General features: G+C 33.0%; 1 protein-coding gene across 4 annotated transcripts in view; it reads right to left on the minus strand.

Moving 5' to 3' along the window:
- The window catches only part of FBXO11 (F-box protein 11), a 115,440-nt gene that overhangs the window by 5,632 nt on the left and 81,845 nt on the right, over positions 1-27,963 (minus strand). For 2 of the 4 annotated variants that reach the window (XM_074286783.1, XM_074286780.1), the window contains 14 exons: positions 24,113-24,240; positions 23,823-23,904; positions 23,257-23,401; positions 22,623-22,752; positions 22,044-22,127; positions 21,824-21,956; positions 20,620-20,726; positions 20,422-20,533; positions 19,427-19,533; positions 19,211-19,348; positions 2,774-2,991; positions 1,750-1,835; positions 1,250-1,344; positions 93-215 (listed from right to left, as the gene is read on the minus strand). In XM_074286783.1, coding sequence (XP_074142884.1) covers positions 93-215; positions 1,250-1,344; positions 1,750-1,835; positions 2,774-2,991; positions 19,211-19,348; positions 19,427-19,533; positions 20,422-20,533; positions 20,620-20,726; positions 21,824-21,956; positions 22,044-22,127; positions 22,623-22,752; positions 23,257-23,401; positions 23,823-23,904; positions 24,113-24,220 — 1,668 coding nt within the window. In that variant the 5' untranslated portion in view covers positions 24,221-24,240. The remainder of the gene's footprint in view (positions 1-92; positions 216-1,249; positions 1,345-1,749; positions 1,836-2,773; positions 2,992-19,210; positions 19,349-19,426; positions 19,534-20,421; positions 20,534-20,619; positions 20,727-21,823; positions 21,957-22,043; positions 22,128-22,622; positions 22,753-23,256; positions 23,402-23,822; positions 23,905-24,112; positions 24,241-27,963) is intronic. The other 2 variants (XM_074286781.1, XM_074286782.1) reach the window with 2 other exon arrangements.

A 27,963-nucleotide genomic window follows, 5' to 3' on the forward strand; every position in this document is an offset into this window, starting at 1 on the left:
TAATATTAAAAAAGGAAAATGTTATGTCAAAGAAACGAAAATACTTAGACCAAAATATTTCCCATCCAACATGCTGGAAAAAAGAATCCCACCTGCTTGCCACTGTGTATTCTGTTTCTCCTCAACACTGGAGTACTTCCTGTTGTCACCCAAACTCCAGCCAGAGTATTACTGTAAACTTCATTTTCTTCTATCACACCTTGTCCCTTTTCGTGCTTAAAAAAAAAAATCATTTACATTAAATCCTATCCACAGATATGTCATTGTTTAGGAGATTTAAAAAACATGATTTTTATCTTGGCAGAGAAACAAAGACGACAAATTCATCATTGTTTTTGTGTCATTTATCTGGAGTTCAATATACTAATGACATTTTATTATTAATGCAGTTTTTGTGCTTTCAAACCTTGAATTATTATTACTATTATTAATTTTTTTCTGGGGAGTAATTAGAGTTAAGTGACTTGCTCAAGGAAGTATACAGTATATATGTAGCATAACTGTATATATAGCTAGGAAGTGTCCGAGGTCAGATTTGAGTTCAGTAATTAGTCTAGAATTTTACCTCAGTAGCAACTTCTCCTTTTGCTATGATAGAATTTTCATTCTTATCAAAGAATGTTCATTTTTAGCAGAATACTTAAAATTAGCCACATCTTAATATCAAATCATCACTTCTGAAATCTCTATTTCTACTATAAATTCTTTGAGGAAAGATGCTGTCTCATTCATTTTTGACTGCCTTGAAAGTTTCTCAAAAACATTAAGCATTCATGTGTTGGCTTAATTAATAGATGATTTTAGAGTTAAACATATAAAACAAACTGTTAAAAGTCAAACATTTTTTGACTAGTAGTTGCTTAATTATATTTGAACATCAAAACTGGATTTAGTGTTTCCTTTCTGGGACAAAAGAATCAGATAAAAGAATAATAATATTAAGAAAGTTATCTGGCTTATCTCAGACTTCTATATATGTAACCTGCTGCTCCATAATATCTAGTAAATTATTTTCTATTAATAAACCTATTAAGTAAAGAAATAAATTTTTTTAATAACACTTTGTTCCCTAACATCAAAGAGGCATTATTTTATTTAGTTTTAAAAAAGGCCAATTATCTTCTACAAAAATTCTAAGCTGAACTAGGCTTTGCTCTTAATAAAGCTACAGTTAAATGTTAAGGAACAGTTCTCTCATCTTATATTTTTATATTTAGTTCATAGAATTATGATTAATAACTCAACTCACCACATAAATTCCACCATGCTGACCATCATGGATTTTGTTATGTCGAACAATGGGACAACTATTTGTTCTGATCTGAATTCCTGCTAATGCATTACCTGTAGGAAAATGTTATAATGTTAAAAAAAAAAAATCTAAGTCAGTATAAGGGAACTGTAACTATATTAATCTTCCAGTTCCATTGATTAGATTCTTAGTAGAGAAGAAGTTTAAAAGGAAAATCCCCAAAATTAATAGCTAAAGTATAAGAACTATGAGAAACCAAACTCATGGAACTAGACTATTACTACAGAAAAGAAAGCTGAGGGATAAAAGATTAATAGAGGACACAATCAATAGTTCTCTCCATGTTTAAAAAAAAAAAAAAACTACTGGAAATACTGGAATGGATTGCCAAGGAAAATCTTGAAATTTTTTTTTTTAATGGAATCTTTAAAACTACTATTTGAAATTCCTTTTGCTCAGCTCCATCTTGATTTTATGAAACAAAATCACTAGCTTACCATATATGTCATTTCCTTCGATAAGGCCTCTTCCATCACCAAAGATGTAAACTCCTCCTTGATTTCCATTAAATATTGAATTCCCCCTATAATTAAAATAAATGCATCTATATGTATGCATATTTATGTATGTATATATAAATTTACATGAATTTAGTTTGATTTACAATCATTCTTTTTCATCAATAACAATAGAAAAGTCCTTTTTAAATTTTTCTTTACAAGTATAATTTTTTTTTTGAATACTAGCAACTTGTTAGACTAATAATACAATGTTGGACTAATTTTTTATAAGGCAAAGTGTATAGTCTGCTTAGACAAACCTTATTTAAAAAATAAGCTATGTTTTTGATCAGATAAAAACTGTTGTACATATGCAGCCAGTAAGATTTGTGCTATTCTTATTTCCTTCCTGTGGCCAGAGGGCAGCCCAAAACACGAAATATACAATAACAGATATGCAAAACCTGACTACATCATTGTCTCAGGGATCTTTTGACTGCTGACATATCAAACCAAATTGGGAAGTGAAAATTATAGGCTAGTGAAAAATTCCCTAAAAGAAAGGTGCTTGTATTTCAAAATCTGATTTTGTACAGCAAAACAACTGTTTGGACATGCATACATATATTGTATTTAATTTATACTTTAACATATTTAACCTGTATTCGTCAACCTGCCATCTGGGGCTGGGGGAAGGAGGGGAAAAATTAGAACAAAAGGTTTGGCAATTGTCGATGTTGTAAAATTACTCATGCATATATCTAGTATTTAAAAAAAAAAAAGGTGCTTTTTACAAACAACATAGCTTAGAACACTTCCTGAATGTCATATATTTAGAAACATTATAGCTTAGAATATTTAAATAAGTAACACATGTATCTCAAAAGTTTATGAAATAGGATGTTTAGTATTATGTATAAAGTTGTCAATACTAGCATGACTTTCCATAAAAGCAGCACAGTAAAAGGCTTTCAAAGTTATTTCCACCTACCAACATAGATGTAGATATTCATATACATACCTTATTGTTGGATCACTATTTGAGGTAATCCATACACCTGCAAAATTATTTGCATAGATTTTATTCTCTATGAATTGTCCTCTTCCTTTTTCATGGACATAGATGCCTCCAGTTTGACCATGGTGGATTTCACATCTAACTACTGTAGGGTTAGCATAGGCTTTCACCTCAAAACCTGCTATCCTGTTCCTGTGTATATTACAGCTTTCAAAGTAACCCTGCAAACAGAGAAATTAATTATATAAAAGCTGGTTTCTAAAATGAACGGAACAGCTTAAACATTTTATGTTCTTTTTTGAAAACTCAAAACTACTAATCACATACATTCAGTTACTAAGATATGGCCATGGCCATTCATATACAAACAACAGCTGGCAGTCTGGCAGTCTAAAGGCCTACAGTTGCTCCCTGCTATTACTCAGAATGATGGTACCATGACTATACAACAAATAGTTGTGTGGGGGAAGCAGAAGGAAATAGACTAAATTCCTTGAATATAGGGGCCCAGCATGGCATAATGGATAGAATGGCGACCCACCAGACAGGAAAACCTGGGTTCCAATTACATGTGTGGCACATACTGGGCTTGCAGTAAAAAACTCAGCTGATCTTTATATTGGCCTTTTTTTTTTTTTTTTTTACAGCAATCTCTTCCTGATCCTCATAGCAATTCTCTGAGGTAAAGTGCTACTGTTGCCCAAATTTTAAAGAGAAAATTGTATTAGAGAAGTTTAAATGACTTGGTCTATCAAGAACATAGTAAATAGTTTAGAGAGGATATGAATGAAACATGTCTTTTTGACTGCAAATCAGCACCTTTTCTTCTACAATGTTGGACAAATAAATCACTTAAACCTCTTACTGCCTTAAGTATCAGTGTTAGGAATTACTTCACTAGTAGTTACTTAAAAGAGAAGGGGCCCAAAATGGATAATATGCACAGGCTCAAATCTGTGCTCAAATCTACCCCATTTGTGTTTTTCATTACTGCTAGTAGTAACAATGAGAAAATCCCTTAAGAACATGTAAGTGTTTAGAAGAGACTGCACTGTCTCCCATAAGAGTTCAGGAAAAGGGGGAAAAAAAACTAGTAAAAAAGCAACATATAATCCTAATCACATGGAAGATGTTCTTTATTTTGACTTTTTAACATAAGCTGTTAATTCCAACAATCACCCCCTACACTGTCTTCAGCCTAGCACAGTGCCTTGAAAACAGTAGATATATAATAAATGTTGATTTTGTTGAATTCATACTCGTGAATTTGTACCTCATAAACCATCATCAGTGTCTTATTCTCATATTTCTCAGTACATGGGAGAGGAGACATTTTCTTCAATCCCACTTCAGGGGGGATTATTTTTTACATCCCAAATTGGAATACTGTATACAACAATATTCTATGTTAAAACTCAGTTTTAGTGAAAGTAAAAAGTTTCCTCCTCCTGAATCTATAGCAGTTTCTCCCAATATATATACACATTTAAAAAAAAAATCCAATAAGTACAAAAAATCAAAAGATTAGTATATCATGCTACATTTTATGTATAATGAAAAGCCAGCCTCAGAATCAGAAATAGCAGATTTTAAGCCCTACTTATCAAGTAAGATTATTCATTTCAGTGCAGGTACTGATCTGCTTTGGCAGTTTTCTCACCTGAAGTTCCCTATACCAATGAAGTCACAGGTATAGTCTAAAATTTCAGTTCAGTTTCAAGAATTTAGGAAAATGTATTATCAATTTCAAATATATTAAGGCATTCAAAATGTTTTGCTTAATATAGTTCGGAATCAAAATTATGCTTAATATGACGCAATATTTACTATTGCACATAAGTAAAATTGCCAGTTATACAGATACTGGGCACTTTCATATTTTAAAACTACATGTTACTTTTATTTTTCCCCTAAAAACTGACAATGTAGAACCACTTTTTAAAAATAGCTGATGAAGTCTGTTGCTTTCCTTGTGGGACTGCTTTATCATTAATATGCTAAACCAATTCATGCAGATGACATGCCTCTCTATTGCCATTTGAATAACCTGCAAGTTTAAATATTCAGAGATTACAGTGTTTCATTACTTACAGTCATCATCACTGAGAAGTAAACAGCTAACTAAACAGTTATCTACAAGTGGGTTTTAGATTTCTGGACCATGGCTTAAAATGTAAGAATGATAAGCTCATGAAAAAGGATAAAGTAACAAATAACTGCTAAGAATATATTTTCCCAGTGTCTTAACAAAAACAAAAAAAAAAAAGAGCTTTAAATTACAAAGAATAGGGAAGGAAGAATACTATATGTATCTATAAGCTAGATAACAGATACAGTGTGAAAAAAGTAGTGATTGAGATACCTAAAAATTCATGAGACAATTTTTAAAAAGTACACAGAAACAAAACCCATGGACTCAGATGCAAAAAATTTAGGCAAGAAGTAAATTAAAGTTATAGGTCTTTACTCAAGGAGACAAATTTGATTTTATATATTATCACTAAGACTTAATGGGATAAAACCAGCAACTTGAATATAGGTCTGGAAATATTTATAGATGTGAGAGATTGGAAGGAAGGAAAATGCTTAGCCTTATATATTAAGAAGGTATGCTGACATAAAGGAATATAGGAATCAGAAGAGGATGGCATGTGGAGAACATCTGGGTGAAGATCAATTGAGAGAAAAATAATCATCAGTATATATTACAACCACCTAGATAGAAGGGGATGGGTGGGAGGGAGAAAGGAAGGAGAAGAGAAACAGGGGGGGGGAGGGTGAGTGGAAGAAGGAAGGAGAGGGGGGGGGGAGGGGAGAGGGAGAGAGAGGAGAGAGGGAGAGAGAGAGAATATCCTACGTAAAAAGGGAAAGGGGGGGAGCAGGAGGGATAACTGAGAGAACAAGCTTTTATTAAATTGCCTACTATACACATTAGACATATACAAAGTGTTTTATAAATATACTGTTTGAAAGCAATTCTGGAAACAGATCATAAGGCCTGGTAAAGAGACACATGATGAGTAGTTTCCAATTGTCCAGACATCTGCTTAAACTCTTTATCAAAAACGGAGCAACTAATTATGGTTAGACTTGGTGTGGGATAAAGATAGGATGACCAGGATATCTAAATGTATTAATACCAGTAATTAACCTATCTCTTGATCAATGGAACAAATTACCCCAGGGATAATAGCTCAATCCTATTTGAGAGCCCATATTGAAAATTAGGGCCTTGATGTTGGATCAGAACATCCAAATGGTATAACTGCTATTAATAGTTCATTTGTTCAACGATTAAAGTCCTATGTGATCTGAGTTCAGACTGGAGAAATCCAGGTTGGTTTCTATCTGTAAGTTCATTTTTCCCAGTACGAAAGGACAAGTGATTTCTTAAGTATAGATAACACCAAGATAAGGAAAGTCTTCTGTCCATGCAGATCAACACCTTTTCTGAAATTCATAATCTTAAGAGTTGCCTAAAAAGTAGACTTTCTTTGAAGAATGATGGAAGAATCAATAAGAAAAAACTTAAAAGTGATGTTCTACTCTACAAATAAGATGCTTTTTATATAGTCTTCAAATAAATATGATAGAATCTTGAATTCTCCATACCTTTAAATTCACTGATTGTAAATAAAGGGTTTTCTGTTCCCTTCTCATATCCTCAAGAATATCTTTGATGTGTGCATGGATTATTCTCAAAGAGTTTATGGACATATGAAAATAAACATCTATTAACAGCCCTTTAAATGAGTGGCTTTTGAGGGGGGCAGTAATAAGGTCCATTATTCTCCCCCCAAAGTATTTCTATAAATCCCTCAATGGCCATTAAGTTATATCATTTTTAGCATGGTATATTCGCTATTAATTTCATATTTTATCATGTACCATATCATGGACCATAGTGTTAAGAAATAATGTGATTCCCCCCCCCCCCCCCCACTAATAATGGTAGGCGTTTATTAGATAATTTTTGGCCAATATTTTCCACTTCTGTTTAATGTCCTCCTGGTTTTATACACGAATTCCCTTGGGAATTGAACAGCTGGCTAAACAGATGGTATTCTAAGAATGGAATTGAGATCAGGATGCTCTAACCATTATACCAAGGACCTTAGAATTGCTTTGGGCTTAGTTGTATCTCTCATTGAATTTTCAAAAAGCCTGCTTTTCACCTCTCTATATATTACTTGCTATTTTATGAAACGACACTACTCAGAATCTTCCATTGTATTCTTACATAACATTTTATAAATTTCCATTTAAAAACCTATATTTTGCTTGGCTGTCACATCTCTGATTGGCAAGATCATCAACCAAGCACTTAGTGGCAGAAGTTCCTCAATTTGGTTACTGATTTACGTTTTACATTAAGTTGAACTTCCTCATAAAAATTGTGTTGGCCTTTTCATAAATCAATTTTCTATTTTTAGTATTTATTTTTAATAGTCTTACTGAATTATTTGTAGAATTTTTCAATCTTCTTAGACTTTGTTAAAGCATAAATAAGCAAGCTGTGATTATTTTCATGGTAGTGTTTTTGCAAATGTTTATCATAAGCATTGCAAGTTGAGAAGACAAAGGGTCCCATGAAATGTCCTTGTGATGCCTTTGAATGCATGATTAACAACAAAAAAACACCACAAAAATTCTACCAATTCATCTATTTGCTTCTCCAAAGAGAACTTATGAGCCATCATTTTATTTAATAGGAACTTCCTTCCAATTTAATTAAAGAATGTCAAGATTGATATGATTCACTTCCTTCAATAGCATATTCACTTAATAGTCACTGAAATTAGATTCTCACACTTGAGAGTACCAATAGCCAAATTATAGGAGAGTTAAAAACTTTCAGATTCCCAGCAACCTCTGTCTTCTTTTCTGGCTTAGTCACCCCATCACTGTAGAAGCGTAAGGGGCAGATTCAAGGGCAATTTTGTATTTCTGTTTCATATTCTGCCAATGCCAAAGAATTTATAACCAAGTGGAAGTATTTTTGGTTCTTCATTATCTTAGCCTGGCATAACAATCTGATGCTGAGAGACATGTTTTTCCATTATGGTAGAAACTGCCAGACTTTATACTCTATGGTACAGCCTTAAAGAACCCAAGCTTATATTCATTCCATGTTGAGACAACAGAGTAAAACCGAGTGGAAAAATAACACAATTAAATTCAGAGATTTTTTATTTAGCTGTCCCTTTATATCACAATCTATGCATTTTTCATTTATTTTGCTCTTCCCAAGTAAAGAACTGAGAGGCAGCTGTGTCCCAATGGAAGGAGAAGTGGTTTGGGAGTTAGGAAGACTTGGGATCAAGTTAGACCTCTGGAAGATATTGATTGTGTGTAACCCCAGACAAGTCACTTAATTTTCAGTGCCCCAAATCAACTCTCAAAGACCTCAAAACAGGATTTATTTATGGAAGGTCTACATTTACTGAAAAAGTGTATTCACTGAGGGTTTCCTATCCTAACAAGGGTGGAAAAAGCCAAATAGTCTTTTTCAAATTATTGGGGACTTTTCTGAATACAATTTATAGTGTTGTGGGGGTCAATTCAATAGTAACGATGTTATCTAAATACTCCTAATTGTATATGATGTCATTAATAAGGGAATCTTTTGAATCTCAAACATGACATCTTTTTTTGACAGGGCAAACATTTTTAATGATCAAGTCTCTATGTTAACCTTACTTGATGTTAAATTCATAAACTTTTAGTTTCATTGAACAATTGTCTCAGCAGCTGCATCTGTCATTCAGTTATATCTAGGGTTCTGAAAACCTTTGAAGAGAGCTTTTAAAATTGTTATATCAAGTCAATCCTTGTAAAGATGTGGTCTGTGGTAAAAGCTTTCCTGTTCCTTGCTCATGTTTTTAACTAATATCCTAAACATGCTAAAATGATCTTAAAGCCTTATCACATATTATGTACAGTAAACATGTATATCTCTATGTCTTTTCTCATCTTTCTGGATTGTTCTCAAGAGACAGACTCATTCCTAGAGTACACCTTTAAGACTGTGCTGTTTCCAGCTTAGATTTAGTTGTTCTTCCTGCACTTATTACTTAACTATCTTTGTACTTAAGATACTACGCAAAGAACTGATTCCTAGAAGATGTCTTCCTAAAGTAATACTTGTATTCTATAGTTCTATGTAACAAAATCAACAATTCAAGAATATACAGTAGCTTATTAGTTGGCATTAGCTAGAATTCAAACCTCTGACAGAGATCCAAAATGCTCTTTTGTCACTTTTTTTTTTTTAAAATCACAACTTCCCAGAAGACTTTATGAATACATTTAAACCAGTTCCATTTCTCTGTTCATGTTATCCATACCTTTCTCTCCACTAATTCAAAGATTACCCATTTTTCTGGACTTATTAGCATATAAACATTCTTGATAGTCAGTCATTGAGCTCTGCTTAAATCTCTTCATTGACAGTCTATTACCTTACAAGGTAGTTCTTTCTCATTTACACTGACATCACATGTCTGTCTGTCTGTGTGTGTCTATGACAAAAACTTGCCCAGGAACATACAGCTAGTAAGTGTCAGGTTTCTAAGACCAATTTTGAACTCAGGTCCTCCTGACTCCAGGACAGGTGCTCTAGCCACTGTGCCACCTAGCTGCCCAAATTTATATCTATATTATCTCACTCTTCTACCTAATAGGTTCTCTAATTTTGCCCTTTAAACTTATACAGAATGAAATCTCATTCCTCTTCCACATGAGGTCTCCTTTGATATTTGAAGATATAATAAAGGGAAGGACTGCTTCAAGACAGTCATGGAAAAGATTTAAAGAGTCTGAGAAATAAAAAGGCACTCAAACCTGGCTGAAGGAGGTAACTGTTGGTCATAAGAAGAAATAAAGTTGGATAGATTAGGGTCAGACCATAACAGGCTATCAAGTTTATACTTGATCTAAAAGGTATTGGGATACACTGTACATTGTAGTTTCTCAAAATAAATAATAATAATAAGGAAGACAACAAGCATTTATTAAGTACCTACTATATGCCAGGTACTCTGTTACACACAACACACCTGGGAGAAATATGCTGTTATTATTCCCATTTTATCGCTAAGGAAACAGAAGCAGATAGTGGTTAAGTGATTTTCTCAGTTACACATTTATTTAAGTGTCTAAGGTAGAATTTGAATTGAGGTCCTTCCTAACTCCAGACCACTATTACTCAAAGACAATATAACATGGTACCATGGAAAGAGTATGGTTCTAAAGTCAGAGGACTTGGGTTCAAATGACCCTTTTAATAAGCATTATCTGCCCAAGGCAGGTATTTGATTTTGGCTAAATCATAACCTCCTCAGGTTTCCTCAAATATATGATGAGATTGGGACTAGGTGGGGGTCTGAAATCCCTTCCCCACGTTAATCTATGAGAAAAATGAAGGTACTGTTTTAGGAAGAACAAATGGGCACTGATAAGTATTTAAAGGGTCTAAAGGGGAGAGAGACAGCAGCCAGAGACACCAGTTTTGAGACCATTATAGCAATTCAAGTATTAGACAAAGGACCTTAAATGATCAGTCTTAACAGAAAGGAAAGGCTAGAGAGAGACATTTTGAAGCAGGAATGGTGTCTGATTAGATAGGAGACAAAAGAAAACAAGCATAAAAGATGTATACTAGGCATTTGGAAAACTAAGGGAACCACTGACAGGAAATGTAAAGCCTAAGAGTATCTAGTTTTTGAAAGGCAAAAGAATAAATTCAGCTTCAGATATAAGGAAAGCAAAGATAGGATTTAGAATGAATGAACTTCATAGCTCTCACTTAGCTCCCTTTGTGACTTTCAGTAAGTCATAATCACTGTGATCACTGTTTCTTTATCTATAAAACCAGGATGGGAAAGGGGTGTGCTGGGATCTCCGAGACCCTTTTAAGGTCAAAATCTATGAAACTATAATTATGAAGAAATGGTAGAATATATAACATATGCTGAATTACTTGCTGTCTAAGGAGGGGAGGAGAAGGGAGAGAGAAATTCGAACACAAGGTTTTGCAAGAGTGAAGTTTAAAACTATGCAAATAGTTTGAAAATAAAAAGCTAGAAAAAAAAGCAAAAGTTAAAAATGGAAAAGCAGATAAGTAGAAAATTTTGTAGGTAGGAAATATGGAATAGGAACTCTAGTCCAGTCAATTCATGAATCCAATAGAAACTTTCTATTTACACATTTTTAGAATACCTATTTACCTAGAGAACAAAAACATTTCTTCTCCATCTTAAAGGATAAGAAAGAAGTCCAAACCTAAATAATTTAGGTATTGAAATACCACTTTAAGGAATTCACATGAACTATATAATCTATGAGTACTGTATCACCATCTACACCTAAATTATCATATTATGGCTCAATTGAGTATTTTTAAAAATTATACCTAAAGTGACCAAGCCTTTACTAAGTTCAACATTCTAGTATGATGACCAGTTTTAATCAAAGGTTGAACACTACAGTATTGATGAGATTTAGATTTGGGTTACCCAAATGAAAATGAGGTTTAGTGGTGGCGCAAGCAGTTCTCTGTAAAGTTTATAGACCCGAAAACCTAGATTGATAAAGAGGTTTATTATGGGGAATGGGTTTATTATGGGGAATGGAAGTAAGGTTCAAGTCTAGTTAAGAAAATAGGTGAGGATAAAGAGAGGAGGACACTGGAAACATTCCAGTGGGCAGAAAGTGGTGCTGGCATGTTTAGACCTTCTGCAAAGAAAGGGCTCCAGTCTGGGCTACAAGCTGAAGGGGGCTTGTGGGTAGAGTCCCATGTTGGCTCCTGTCTGGGTTTCAGCCAGGGTTAGAATTTGAATTGAATTCAATGGGTTTTGAGACTGAACCTTCCCCACCCAGATAACAAAGATGAAATTGTTTGTGCTTGGGGTGGAGCCCCCTCACTGAGGCAGAGTCCAAGAAGATTTTCTCCTTTAAGGATTTTTCAGAGTTTTGGGGTTCCCTTTTCAGTATATGCTATTTTTCTCACTGAAGTATATTTTTCCTCAGTTTAAATCCCCTTCTGCCAATATAAAATCTTTAAAAGCATGAAGAGTTATATTCCTCAAATCTATCTGCAAGATTTTTCTATTATTCAAACATACCATATTAGGAGTTTCTGACAAAGAATATTTCACTTTACCAAAAACTTCCTCCATTTTAAAAATAATAGTTTGTAAACTTCTTTTCTCTGAAACTCAGCCACCTGTACTAATTCAAATACTGGGAAACTTCCAAGCTAAGGGGAAAAAGGTTAAACACCTTAACAATGGCTGAAATACAAAGAAGCCTATTGTATATTATAGCTTGATGAGCTGAAGCAGATTCAAATAACAAAGGACAAATAGATCTTGACCAATCTGAAAACTGCAGGAATTCAAAGCAAAAAGCTCACAAAAACAAGTAAGGTTGAGGTTCTTAGAGAAGCTAAAGAATTGATCCCTGAGACAAGCAGGCAGAAGCACTAAAAGAGATTAGTTTAGCTTCATGGTCCGACCGTCTGGGGAATCTGTCCAGTCAGAAATCCAAGTTTTGTCAAACCCCTGACCCAACAAGAAGTCTTGAGCAGTTTTCCCTTGCCATGCCCTGTCAAAAATCCCAGTCATGTCCCTGAGGTTAAAATTTCCCTTTAAAATCTACTTATGGATCATCCCATGGCTGCTGCCTTCCTTTGGGTCAGTCAGTTTACCATGGCATTCTGCCTCATGGTGTCTTTCTCCTTAGCCCCCCCTGCCATGCCACTCCTACTTCCCCTATGCTTTCCCCTCCACTTTTCTTCCTTACAGCTAGTTAACACTTTTAGGATGCTACTCCCTTTCAGGATTTAGCCTAGCACCTAAGGGTATGCTGCAACATCATGGGGTGCTCCCTTTCTACTAAGTAATTGTGAGTTGTCTTTCATATGCTCTCCTACTCTATTTCATATTTACCATTCCTGATGTCTATTGTTTTTAACCTATTCCCCTAAGTAAATCTACCTTTTTGCCAAAAATAATGGCCATTGTGAATTCTTCACATGACTGAACCCCAACTTTTGGTGTCTACATCAACTATATCATATTGGTCCTCAAACCACATTAGTATATATGCTAAGTATAAAAAGAATCTGTATTTTGTTCAAAATTTGATGTTTAAAAAATAAGCTTTTTTTTTTTAAAGGATAATATCAAAGTATAGAATAAGAAATTTATATTTTTGAGAGGAAAGCAGCAAGTCAAACTATTCTGAAAATTTTTGTGCTCTACATAAAACAAAGCCAGGAAAAACCAAAACCAAACCAAAACACACCCCTAATTCCCCCAAAATAAACACCTTTCTGCAGTAATGTCATTTCACTAAATCACAAACTGTAAAGATTAAGAAGAACAATTATGCAATAATCCTTTGTGTCTTTTGTATCATCAAGCTCAATTCAATAAACATAAGTTAAGTGGTTATGATATGCATGACTGGCCAATTTCCTTTTAATCCCCCCAATTTTACTATCCTTAGAGGATATATGTAAGGGGACTAATGTAAGAATGCCATGAAGAATGGACAAGAAGTAATTAATGCCACCAAAACCATTCCTTCCCTAATACTTTCTTCTCCTTGATATTCTTACTACTCTTTACTCCTCAGCAGCCCTTTGTCTGACAGGACAATATTAAAATATTTCAAATACCTATATCTTAAAAAAAGTTTGGAGGAATGTCTATTTGAATGGTGATGAAGAAAAAAAATTTCTTTGAAACAGTAATATAAGAAAGCAATCTTACAATAAAGTTCATGCACAGCAAATAGCCAATTCAATAATATATTATGCACCTATAATGTACAAAGCACTATGATAGACACTAGAGAGAGAGAAAAAAAAAACCCCAAAACAGTTGCTGTGTCTAAAGAACTTTCGTCCTATTGAGTAGTACTATGTAGATCAGAACCTAGTTTTAAGTCAATGTGTGACAATTTGAAGAGAAATGTCAACTCCTATGAGTTGTTCTTGATTTTTCTCAAAACTAAGGATTCTTAACAAAGTTTTACAAAAATCAATGTTAAACTATTTTTACATGTATTTGGAAAAATAAAATATTTTTAAAAAGGAAAACAAAACAAAATAAAAAACTAAGGATTCTCAAAGTGGAGGTTAAGAAGAGTTAGTCTGTACAAAGGCAGTAGTAGGTGAGAAAATGGTAGGAAAGCACACTAGTTTGGACATAAAAAGCCTTAAAATCATTATCACCTTCTATTAATTTGCTTCAAGTAAAAGATTGATGGGAATGATCAGTTATAACAGCTAACAAAAGTAATAGTTCAGAAGAGATAAATAAACTACACACTTATTTTTTTTTCTCTTTTGTAGATCACACATTAATCTATAGCTTCAACTATCAATTCTGAGTATATACCCCAAATCTTTACCTCAAACTTAAAACTTTTCTCCTAAAGTTCATTGTCACCTTTTCCCCTTGTCTGGCATTCCTAAAGTTCCTATTTCTGTTAATGAATGCCTCCTTACCACATTCCTGGATAGTCACCTCTTCATAATTACCCAATTTCTGTTGAGGGTAGCCTCATACTTCTAAGTTATGTCATAATTTTACAACTCCTATAGCTAATCAGATAGAAAGTCTTGTGCATGTGAGAAATATTATTTCTCACATGTCTTTTTGTCTGCCCAGACAACCACCACCCTAGCTAGTTCAGAACATTATCAGTTCCTTATCCAGATTAGAATATCACAAAAACTTCCTAAATAGTCTCCCAGTTGTCATTTTATTTCTCCAATTTATGCTACACAGAACTGTCAAATTCCTAAACCACAGGAGTGAGGACCATGTAAATTTCCTTGCTCAAAAAGGTTCCAATTAGAACACAATATAAACATGTATGTCAGACTTTTAAAGAGCTTTACAATCAGGTCCACCTTTTTGGACTTAGTTCCTTTCTTTATAGGCTTTACGTTTTAACATCAGATTGATCTAACTGTTTCAGTAGGGTATTACATCTCCTATCTTCATGCCTTTCAACTGACTCTTCCCTGTTCTGGAATGCACTCTCTTCTCATTCCTAACTTCCTTCGATGACACCTAATCTGCAGATCTTTCCTAGTCTCATTATTTGATGGAAGTTTCTTTATATGTGCTCATATTGTTTCTATTCAAAAGAATATAAGCTTAATGAAGGTAAATGGTTTTGTTTTGCTTTCCTTCCAAAACTTGACCTATCCATATCTGGCACTATTTGCCAGTAAATATTTGATGACTGCATCACTATTTTAATAGTTACCTAGAACAAAAACCTAAGTCATTCATTACTCACTGTATCATAGCATAGGAGAGAAAAGGAAACTTATGGGCAACCAGTTCAATTCCTTTATTTGACAAATGAGGAAACTAAAGTACAGAGAGGCTAAAGTGAATTCTCTGAGGTTACACATAGAATTAGAGTTGAGAAGGAAATTTAGTTCAAGTTCTGCCTCCCAAATCAAACACCATTTTTTCACTGCACTACAAAGCAGCAAATTCCCTAGCACAAGAAGACCTTAGGCACAGAAACTAAGTGACCATATGTTAGGGATGCTGTGGAATAGCTGCACACCTAGGGGTCAGAAGAGATGATTTCTTAAATCCCTTCCAAAGTAGATTCATGAACTGATGACCTAGAAAAGGTTCCCCTCTGCATCTTCTCTTCTTCCTTCATTCAATCACCAATTCCTGCTGTTTCTACTCTTCCTATCCAATGTCTCTGAAATCTGTAACTTCTCTTCCGTTTCCACTGCCAACATTACTAAAATGACCTTTTAAATAGCCTACTTAATTTCATATTTTTTCTTGTAATCCATTCTGCACTGAGCACTTGTCAAAATATTTAAATTTGTAGAGTATCTTTTGATTAGTATAGAAAGCTGTAAATCATCCTTACAAATATCTCCAAATGGCTACATGCTGCCAAAATCCAAAAGCTTTGGCCCTTGTTGGTCTTGCCATGAAAAAAACAGAACTTAACTGCCCTCAAGAGCTCAGTGTCGTCTCTTGATCAGAATAAATTATGAGAGTATTGAAAAACCTTCAAGTTGTGCTAAATAACTGTTAGAAGTCTTTGATAAATCAGTCAAGGGGGAAATGTCAGTATAGTGTCATGTCTCTACTGGACTGGAAATGGGTAACCTTAATGAGAGATTTATTGTCCCTGCAACAATTCTAAAATGGACTACTAAATAGATGATTTAAGAGCACTTAGAAACAAAAGAAATACTAAGAGCCAATATTAGCTTGATTAAGACAAAGTCCTATCAGTCTGATTTTCCTTTTTTGAGCTTTACAGATCAGGAAGATCCTGGATACATATATAAATTTTAGCATCTGACAATAAGATCTACTTTATGTAAATTATCTCATTTTACAGATTAGGAAACTGAGATTCAAGAGTGGTTAAGTGATTCATTCACAGTCACAAAGCCAGGATGAATCTCAGGATCAAAAGTCCTATGAATTCTAGTCTAGTATTCTTTCCATGGGCTTTTTACAAATATATTATGAAAGATATAGACTGGATGATCAAACACTTAGGTGAGAAATTCAGAAGGTGTTGACTGACCAGACCTAAAGACTACTGGCTAACAATTCAGTATCAAATTGGAAAGAAATCTCTATGGTTTATTTTGTTAAAAAAAAAAAAAAAATCAACTGCTTTAGATGTAGGTGGCATGTCAGGAGATACAAGGTTGGGAGAAATAGAATGAGTTCGAGATAAAAGACCTGGAAATACACTCCAACCCATTTCCCCCCCCCCAAAAAAAAAAAAAATCTGTGTAAGATGTAGTAGGCTCAGGTAAATAAGCTGAAATTTAAGAATCCTGTGTTTAAGTTAATAAAGAAATGAAGTAAACAATTCTGAGTGTCATTTCTTAAATTGCAACTCATACAAAAAAGTGCTCAGGGAAATGAAAGTGACTAGAAGCCAAGCCACAGGAAAAATTAGCTTAAGTGAGAATGTTTAGCATAGCAAAGACAAACCTTGTTTGGTGTGGAGGTGAGAAAAGCAGAGATGTTATTGATAACAGTCTTCAAATATTCAAAAAGATTGTTATGTAGGAAAAAAGACTAGATTCATTCACTCTTCTTGGCTAGGAAAAGTTTCCAAGTAACAGAAGTTGTCTAAAAACACAATAGGTTACCTTGAGTAGTCGTGAAATTATGGCCACTGGAGGTCATATCAAGGCCACTTGTTGGGGATCACAAAGATCTCTCAAAGGGTCCAGAGATCCCTTTCAGGGGATTGGAAAAGTCAAAACAATTTTCATAACAGTAAGAAGCTGTTTGTCTATTAAAATACTCTCTATTTTCCAACCACACAGCTGCATGAAGTCAGATTTTCTTTTTATACTTCAACCAAAAGAACATATTGCTATTGACTGAATGAAGAAATAGATGAGAATATAGTATTCTTTTAAGCCAGATATTGTGGGGATTTCTCAAAATATATAAAACAAAGCCACTCTTCTCACTAAATTTATTTTTAAAATAGGTTCATAAAAATGATATTTGGATTAGCATGTAATGAATTTATTATCTTAAAACACATATTATCAGTCAATTTCTGATACTACAAATAAAGTTAAAACTCATGTGAACAAAAGCTCTTTGGAATCCTCAACGATTTTTAACTATAAAGAGGTACTGAGACTAAAAGTTTGAGAGTACTGTTACAGATCAAGTCTATGATTATCATGCTGCCTTGTCTTATAATGATTTGTGTAAATATCTTTTATCCTATTAATCTATCTGAGAGGATGAATATCTATAGCTACATTGAGTTCTTTGTATGTAAGTAGAGTGGCACAGTAGAAAGAATACTACAAAAGGCCTAGGTTATTGATTCTAAACCCTGTTTCATCACCTATAAAATGGTCAAAATGCTTATATCACTTACTACCCATTGGACTGTGAGAATCAAAAATAATAAATGAACTATAAAACATTAATTGCTAAATACATTTGGTGAATAATAATTTGCAAGCCTTGTAATAAAACATAATTGAAAAAAATTATCTTGGTTACCTAAGTTAAGAACATTTAAATGCTGATTAGAAGACTTATTTTAAAAATAGAAGGAGAAAGATCAAAGTTAAGATGTATTCAATAGCCTATACTGACATGTTCCTCAAATGCCAAAACACCTAAAATATTAAAAACTTACAAATACACAATAAGTGCTAAATATTAAGACAATAAATTAATAGCAGCAACATAAGGGCAGTTTGATTTTTAACTTTTTAATAAGTTCACCACGGAAAAGGTTGAAAGGACTTTAGTTGTGAATCTTTAGTTGTGAGTGCTTGCCAACATTAAATTAGTAGTGGAAGCTGTTAAGAATTGATTTTGAAAGTTTTTCCTATCTTGACAAAGTATTCTGTTAATTAAGCTGTTCATTTGTGCTCATTTGGTACTGTCAATTTTACATTTACGTTATCTCCCTTAATTTTTTTTTTTTTTTTTTGGTCTCTGACACTGCCACTACCCTGATGCAGGCCCATAATCTGATGCCTGGACAATGGCAACATCCTGCTGGTTCATCTCTCTGTTCAAGTCCCTCACCAATCTAATCCATCCTCCACTGAGCCATCAAATTAATCTTCCCAAACCACAGGCCCAAACCCAACTCTTAGGCCCCATTTCATATATTCCAATAGATTGCTATTACTTCCAAGATTACATATACAAATCCTATTTGGTTTCAAAAGTCTGTCATTCCCTGGAAGTTTTCTACTTTTCCAATATTCTTAAACCCTACTTATTCTTCACCATTCTTATTTACACCACAAACACTAGTTTCCTTACCTCATCCTTCAATTTCAGGTATTGTTACTCGACATCTTTGATGCCTGGAACATAATGACTTTCCTCATTTCTGCCTCCTAGAACCCTAGTTTCCTTTAATTATCAGCTAAAAAGTTACCTTCTGCAAAAAATCTTTACTAATCCTCCTCTTTAACTTTAGTGTCTCCTGACTACCCCAATTTATCACATAAACACACCTCCATATACATATATGTATATTTGTATGTATGTATATATCTTGTTTGTATAATAGTTGATTGTATATTGTCTCCCGCAATAAATTGAGAATTTCTTGAGTGTAAAGAAATTTTTGCCTTTCATTACCTCCTCAGTACTTAGCAAAGTGCCTAGTTCAGTAGTGCCTAAAAATGCTTGTGAACTTGCTCATTTAGAAAATGGTGAACTGCTGTGTATATTAACGAATCATATTGTAATTGTTTTTCCACTTGTTCTTTGACTAATAAAGTTTGAAATATACTCAGCAAAAAAAAAAAAAAAAAAAAAAAATTAAGTATGTCCAAATATTTATTGGTAAATAAGAATTATCTAGTTGATGACGTGAATCAGATGTTTTCTACCAAGAAGGAAATGTTCTTACCATGCCATGGTCAAACGTGAACACACCAACATCACGTCCATGATGAATGTGATTCCGTCTAATAATGGGGTTTCCATGATTTTTAACCCAAATCCCAGCTAAAGCATTATTGGAAATCTCATTATCTTCATATATCCCCTATAGCAAACAATCAGAAGTCAGCAAGAGTAGAACTTCTCCAAACATCAAAGAAAAAATTTTAGAATTACAAAGTACCTGTGCATGATCTGTTATATAAAGTCCAACATTCTCACAATCACTGATGTTGCAGTGCTTGATAGTGGGACACGCTCCCTGTCCACTAACACATACCGCAGAGCCAACTGTAAGGAAAGTAAAATCTGAAATAATCTATGCATATTTTACAAGCATTACACCAAGAACTTATTTAATTTTACTCTCTTTGTAATACATATCCTCATAAAGTCCACAATGACTCAACACTGAACTATGGGCTCTAAAAACGAATACCAGCAGAATGTAAACTCAAACTGACTCTAACAAGTTTGAAGGCTTGTTTGAATTTAACAAACATTTTTTTAAAGCTATAGGATTCTATTTATAGAGACTACATACACAAAAATCAAAATGTGTATATGTAAATGTGTACACATACACGCTTGCAGAAAATAGCTGCCAGGTCAGTTTAATTGAAATGAAGAACATGTAAAGGTGAGTTAAAATGAGAAAAGGAACACTGAAGCCATTATCATGGAATTTTAAATGAAGTGAATTTTGTCTTTTTATCCTAGAGATAATCTAGTAAAACTACATTAATTAAGGTGGGACAAAGACCTACATACCTATTGTTAAAGGAAAACCTACATAAATCCTGAAAGGCCAATTTAGTTGTGGTGTGATGAATATTTTGGTCACAGTTACTCTCAAAGTCCATCTACTAATTTATCAATGAGTTATGATCCATATAGCTGGCAAATTTATCTACACTGAATACATGATGCATTTCTTTAGTTTGTGAAAATATAATTTAAACAAGTTTCTTTATTCAGATATGGGCAAGAATACATACATACATACACAGATACATTTGTGTGTATATATGTATATATATATATATATATATATATATATATATGTGTGTTTTATATATATATGTGTTTATATATATATATATATATATATATATATATATATATATATATATATATATATATATATACTCAAGTAACATCAACATATGTAATACTAACCTGTACAGGTACTTCGAATAATACAGTGATCTATTATTGGGCTACAATTCACTGTAATCTCTAAGCAGTGGTGGGCATTGTGGTGCTGAGCAGATTTATCATCAGGGTTGAACTGAAAAATATAAATTTTTTTTCCAAATTAAACAAACACTGACTTAACAATTCAAACGTGCTTAATTTTAATCTCAGCTCTCTTACCCTGATGGTCATATATCCAACATAAGCATCTTCAGAACCTTCCATAAAAACAAAAGTTGAATCTCTAGTATTTTCGATTATGACTTTGTCTGCCACTTTTCCAGGTGCTGTAAAAAGACACGTTTTTAGAACAGCATCCTTTTTACTGAACAGATTAAACAATGTCTAGTGAAGGAAAAAAGTTTAAATCTAAAGGATAGACCCTATACTATAAAACTAAGTAATAACACATCCTTATAGTACTACTTTTCAAGTTTTTATAAAATATTTTATTTGAAACTATCTTATGACTTGTTTGTGGCCATAAAATATCTAGCGTATGGCTAAATTGAAATCTGAATTCACGTCACGAGTCTAAGTTCTTTACAATAAATTCTGCTGCCCTTGATTAATAAGTGCTGAAAATTATATATAACATGTACCACATTACATTAGGCCTTATTATATCTAATGTTAAAGGGGCACAGTTCTTGGCATTATAGTGTTATAATCAGATTAAGTATAATGGAATTCTATAAAGTATATTAAACAATAACTGGTAGAGAATGACCACTATCAAATTTGGGGGAGGGGGAAAAGTATGAGACAGAGATAAAGACAGAAAAACGTGAATGTAACTTTCAAGGGACAGAGAAAAGAAGAGGAACTTCAGTAAGATATTTGCATTTAATTGAAAAAAATTTCCTTTGCACTATCAGAAAAACCAGCAGAGGGAGTATATTAATGAAATTTAAGAGACTGTTATACTAATGTGCATAACTCTTTTTAGAAACAAAAAATATTGCAGCATTAAAACAAAACCATTCCAGGCAAAATATATTAGATTTCAAATTTATTAAAAATACATTAAAGAATAATCAATGCTTCTGAATACACGCATCAGGAAAGAAAATATATATGCAAACGTTCATGTTTTACCAGAAAGTAGGTAATTCCAGGTGAAGGGATGAAAGCAATAAGCAATGTATAATAACCTCACTTTAAAGGAAATGCAAAAAGTATTACTTTCTCTCTAAATCATCCTCCCTAAGTATGTAGGAAAGGTCCTTTGTCTCATATAGTAGAATATGGGTTTTCTTCTCAAAAAAATACTTTTATTCAACAATACATTGTTTGCTACTTTAAGGGCATAATGTGTCATTGTTGTTTTAGAAATTTTTATTAATTTGAATTAAAATTATGATAAAAATATATTTCAAAATACCTGCACCAATCATGGTAATTGGAGATTCAATGTATATCCATTCATCAGTATATATACCAGAATGAACAAAGATAAGTCCATCAAAATGAGCTTCCTGTACTCCACCTAATGCATCTTCAATGGTGTCATAATACTAAAAGAAATTTGAAATAAAAATATTAGTAATAAACTCTGAGGTTACTTTTGGAAGAAATTATATAAAAATATGTATTATACATACTAGCATATTTTCTCTCCCTTTATATCTTGCAGGGTTACTGTAGAAATGTTCAGCAAATCCTGGCTTTACATGTGCTCCTTTATACTAAATGCAAAGAAAAGCAAGATTAAAAAAAAATTAATGTACTTGAATGCATATAGAATTAAGACAAACATTTCATTTTTTAAATTTAAATTTAGAGTTGTGGTATATATGTATAAGTGAACCTTAACAAACATTTTTTGAATATACATTTGCACTCATTAACTGTTATCTTTTAAAGAGGTTAATTATGTAACATATGACATACCATTAATATGAAAGCAATGATGAAAAATTGTAAGGGACTATAGACTACCTTATGCTAGCTAGCATTAAATTCCTGGGAAGGAAAATAAAGTTCAAAGAAATTCAAAATGCCATAGCATTTGTAGTTTTCTTAAGATTCCTGATGATCAAAGTGACAAAATATCTGCTGGATGACAAAAAAAATACCTCCTAAATAATTTTTAATGTTAATGATAAATTTTTTTTAGCTGAAATTTTATTTACAAATATGCAATGAGACAAGTACTTTCTATATTACATAAGAATACATACCAACTGCTGAAAGCTTTCTTTCCAAGGATTTGGATGTTCATATTCTTCTGGATTAATCTGATAAAATTTCCCAGGTTCAGGATGCATCATAGGACGTGTATATTCAAATACCTCCATGTACAATCGTTTCCTGAAAGAGGAAAAAAGTATTGAAAACAAAAATCAGATACAACAATTATTTCAAACATACATACATAATTCAAACCTCAAAATTAATCTCTTTAAATAATAAACAGAAAATGGTAAAGCATAGCAAAACTATTCTAGCTATTAATAGAATCATTTATACTTTTAAGTAAAGTTTAAAAGCTAGTAAAGAAATCCAAATGGCAACTTAAAGAGAAATCTATTAATTTATTTCTGTTCTAAAACAATGAGAAATAACTCCCATAATCACCAAAAGAATGACAGTTATTAGTCAGTAGATCATAAAGAAAATATTTAAATTACTTTTTAATAAACATTGCTTTGTCAGACAATTGACATTTGAGATAATTAGGTACTTTAAAAACACAAGTTTAGCTCAGCTATTTAAATATAACAGTAAGTTCACAATTCATCTTTCCTACCATATTTGGCATTACATGCAGGCAAATATTTCTCAATATAATAACGAATATAGCTTTTCACTCACCACAAAATTGGATCATTTGCAAGCTCACTGAAGCGTTTGCATACACAAGCTGCTCTACAGAGATCTTGTTCCAATAAGTATGAAAAAATCTTTAGAACTACTTCATCTGGCAATTTCTCCTGAAGATATTGCTCAGCAGGTGCTGCTATTAAAACATTAACATATATTTAAATAACCTAGCTGAATCCTAAGTAAATCATCAACATTAATGATTAGATTTTTTTAAATACCAGAAAATAAGTGATTCAAAAGAATTTTTTATCTATACATAAAATCTTCTTCAAATTCTAAAACCCTCTCTTCACTTGAATTTTACAAGAATGGCTTGATTATATATTCTTTTAGGTATGGCTTTAACTTGGAAAACATTACAAAAATAAGTTTGCACACTATCAATATAAATCATAAACCAGCAGACACTGTCAGATTATTTAGCAAAATCCCAATTCTAATCCCTTCAAACAGTGTTTTCCTCTAATTTCGGATTCTTAATTTTGACATAAAATAACTGAGAATGAATTTGGTTGACGTACCCTTCTCTATTCTTCAATCCTTATAAAAAATACCTGATAAGTCTTGTGATTTTCCAGAGACTCTTGCACGTTTTGCTCTATGACCAAAATTTTCGGTGGTGGAAGTAGAAGCACCCTTTCAACAACAAAAACACTACTTTAGAAAATTGTAGTTTTTAAGAACAAATAAATTCCTCTGCTTCTAAATAATGTGAAAAGATTATTTTTTCTAAGACAAACTCCTCTCCTACATATTTTCTAATATGCACGCATGCACACACACGCGCGCGCACACACAGACACACACACACAGACACACACAAAAGAAAGAAAAGAAAACTTACCTCCATATTGCTCTTTGTAGGACAAGCTGTTCTTTTAGGTAGAAGAGTTTTTCTACGAAGTTGGTATGGACTATTTTGTGCACCAGGACCTGATTCTTCTGCAACCATATCTGCCGGTACATCATCATCTATTATAATTAAAAAAAAAAAAAAAAAAAAAAAAGTCCTTTAATTTTAATGTAGACATTTATCCTATACAAAAACCATTCAAGTACATGTCCATTTTATTGCATGATGATCATATATACATTAAGATGTTCCTAATACGCATATATATATGTAAATATGTTTAGTAAGTTAAAAGAGTCAATGTGTTTTTGTAAATATATTTAGTAAATTAGGATAGTCAATGAGGGATTCAAATTGTTTTTTAATCGAATTTTTATTTAACAGAAAGAAGTACACTCATTATGAGGCAAGAAAATTGGGGGGTTTATTTTTGTTTCTTAGACTGGACTAATTATTTAAAACTTTTTGGCTCTTAGTTCCCTCATTCATAAAATGAAGGATGGGATTTAGAGCCAGAAATGAACATTATCTTACAGAAGAAGAAACCAGGATCCAGAAAGATAAATGTACTAGGTCAAGTCAGATAGGAAGTGACAGAGACAAAATTTTAACTCAAATTTTCTAGTAAGAACCAAGAAAAAATAAGACCATTACTTCAAAAAATATGAAAAGTAGTGAGAATTTTACATGTTCATTTTTATGCCACAAACAAGTTACTGCTATTATGTTCCAAGTGCAGATTAATCTTCCTTCTAGTAGAATGGGTAAAGAGACACAAAGAACAGTCCTAACAGAATGGGTAAAGAAATTCAAAGAACGCTCCATTTTTTCAGACAAGGCTTCTTAAACTTTTTCTACTTGTAACCCCTTTTTGTCTAAAAAAATTTTATGTGTCTCTAGATATATAGATATATAATATTATACAAACCAAACGCTGATGGCAAAATATAATTTCACATTATTTAGAAGCAGAGGAATTTAGTTACAAGACCCTACATGAGGTCTTTATTTAAACTGCAAACTATAAGCAGCTAATTTCTCTAGGAATAAAGAATGAAGTATTTTTAAAAAAGCAAAACAAAACAGGAAAGATTAGTGTGAAAACCAAAAAGGTGAATGGTGGAATTCTTCCCTGTATCATAAGGGTAGATAAAGGAGACACTAATTATGGGGAAGACCATAAATACTTGAATACTATAATAATAGATATGAGGCTCTTCCTCAAGAGAATAGAGCTGAATCTTATAAGGAGAAAGCAACTGCCATTAGCATTATGTAAGCAAGGATCAGAGGAAGATCAAAATGACTACTCAGAGTTTGTGATTCTAAGTGAATGGATATCTATTTGCTGACCTTAACTTGAGGGGAGATGTATCCAGAATATGACAGAAAACTTTTCAAACATATTTATGGGGGAGTGTGTAGCTGTCTACTTATAGTGATACATACAGGCAGAGATCATACTGTCAAAAGGAATTTGAAAAATAATTCTCAAGATGACAAAGCTTTGGACAAGAAACTGAAAACTTCAGGAGTACAGTTAGTGTTTTTTAACTACTGCTCATCACCAGAGTAAAAAGCCTCAGTAAAGAGAGAATTCACAAATAAATATCTTACTAAAAAGATAATGTCTAGAATAAGATTTCATTAGAATATAGTCCAGATTCTGGACTATAGCTTAAAACACAAAAGTCACAGTGGGGAATAGAATGTATATAACAAGGGTTAATAAGAATTTATTTGCCTATAGTTTTACTTTTAAAACCCATGACCACAGATGTTTTGTCACAATGATCATAATATAAATAAAATGCAATGTGAACTAGAAAGCATAACACAAGGAAGGAAAGTATCTCTGAGATTTGGGATGGGGCAATCAGTTAATAAGTGCTTATTAACTAACTTCTATGTGCCAGGTACTATACTGGCACAGAAGATACAAAAAAAAATGCCCTTCAGGAACTCACATTCAATTGAGGGAGACTTACATAAATAAATATAAACAATATACATAAAAACATATACATAATATATATTCAAATGCAAGAAAACTGGGGAAAGGGACACTTTTTTGGGACCAGGGAGCAAGAAAGGACTGAACTCTTAGATATAGGGGATAGCTGTGCAAAAGTACAGAGATAGAAGATGTAATGCCTGTATGTAAACCGGGCAAGGCAGACTATTACTATAAATATGCTGTATTAACATAATTTGTTTATATCATTAGCTATAATTCTCTTCTCTTTCTTATTCAGTGAATCACTCCATGTAACAAAGAATTTCTAAAAAGGGGAAAAGCAATTTAGCAAAATCACATTTGATAATATATTTAGTATTTCCCAAATACATACTTTCCACTTCTGCAAAGAAGGGAAGAGAGTTCATTTTCTTAATGCCTTTAAGAATATCTATTATGGTATCCAGTGGCAATTTGGAATTACTACTAGAATTTCTTGAGCAACAAGTAAAATTCTACAAGTGAAATCAGGCCAGAGGTAATGGGTAACCTTTTAAAAAATGATATTCTAAATAAACAAAGAAAAATACTTCCCACTGAGAAGAAGGGTAAGTTATCTACAGAGTTTTTATTACTAAAAAGGATAATATAGAATAGGGTCAAGAATGTCAAGTTGTATAAAGAAGATCCAACTCACTTCCAGTTGATCAATGATGGACAGAAATAACTATACCCAGAGAAGGAACACTGGGAAGCGAATGTAAATTGTTAGCACTACTGTCTATCTACCCAGGTTACTTATACCTTCGGAAGCTAATAATTAATGTGCAACAAGAAAATGGTATTTACACACATATATTATATCTAGGTTATATTGTAACACATGTAAAATGTATGGGATTACCTGCCATCGGGGGGAGGGAGTGGAGGGAGGGAGAGGATAATTTAGAAAAATGAATAAAAAATAAAATAAAATAAAATAAAATAAAATACTTTACAAACATCAAAAAAAAAAAAAAAAGAATGTCAAGTTGTCAAGTAATGCTAACAACAACAAAAAAGGGGTAGTTGACTATTCAGGGGAAAATAATCAAAGATGAGATAGTACTGCTAACTCTTATCAGAGATAAGAATAAAAGAGAGAAGACAAGACTGTTCTTATTTTGCTTCTGTTTTCTCTAACAAAAATTTTCTACTAGAAAAGATTAAAAGAAGGATGACTGGAGGTTAAATCCCTTTTACTTAGAGATGAGAGATGGATTGTCTTTTTCCTGAACAGCCAGAAGACCAGTCGTTACTAAATCAAGGAGTATGTGGCAAGGAGTCAGGCATATGAAAACCAGAAAGGAAGGAGGAGGCTAGATTATGAAGTGCTTTGAATGCCAGAAGATTATTTATTTGATGCTGAAGGCAATAGGGAACCACCAGAATTTACTGCATAGGAGAGTGACATGTTATATCTTCACTTTAGGAAAATCACTTTAGTAGGTGAATGGAAAGATAAACTTGCATGGGGAAATCCCTGACGCAGGCAGACCCATCAGCAGGCTACTGCAATAATCTAGTTGTGAAATAAAGGGCCTGCACTGGAATAGTGGCGACATCAGAGGAAAAAGGAGGGCATATTTGACAGAGGTTACTATAAAGATGAAATGACAGACCTTGGTCACAGATTAGACATGGCATGTGTGGTGAGAGAATCCAGGATAACTTCTAGGTTGTGAGCATGGGAGAATGGTACTGCTCTCTTCAGAAATGAGGAAGGTAAGAGAGGAGTTCTGTGTTGGACATATTTAGTTTAGTGGGTTTACTAAAGGGATATCCAATATGAGATGTCTGAAAGACAGTTGGACATGCAAGATGAGCTCAGCAGAGAAGCTGGACC

Source organism: Sminthopsis crassicaudata, chromosome 2, assembly GCF_048593235.1.
Source record: "Sminthopsis crassicaudata isolate SCR6 chromosome 2, ASM4859323v1, whole genome shotgun sequence".
In the NCBI taxonomy this organism is placed as follows: Eukaryota; Metazoa; Chordata; class Mammalia; order Dasyuromorphia; family Dasyuridae; genus Sminthopsis; species Sminthopsis crassicaudata.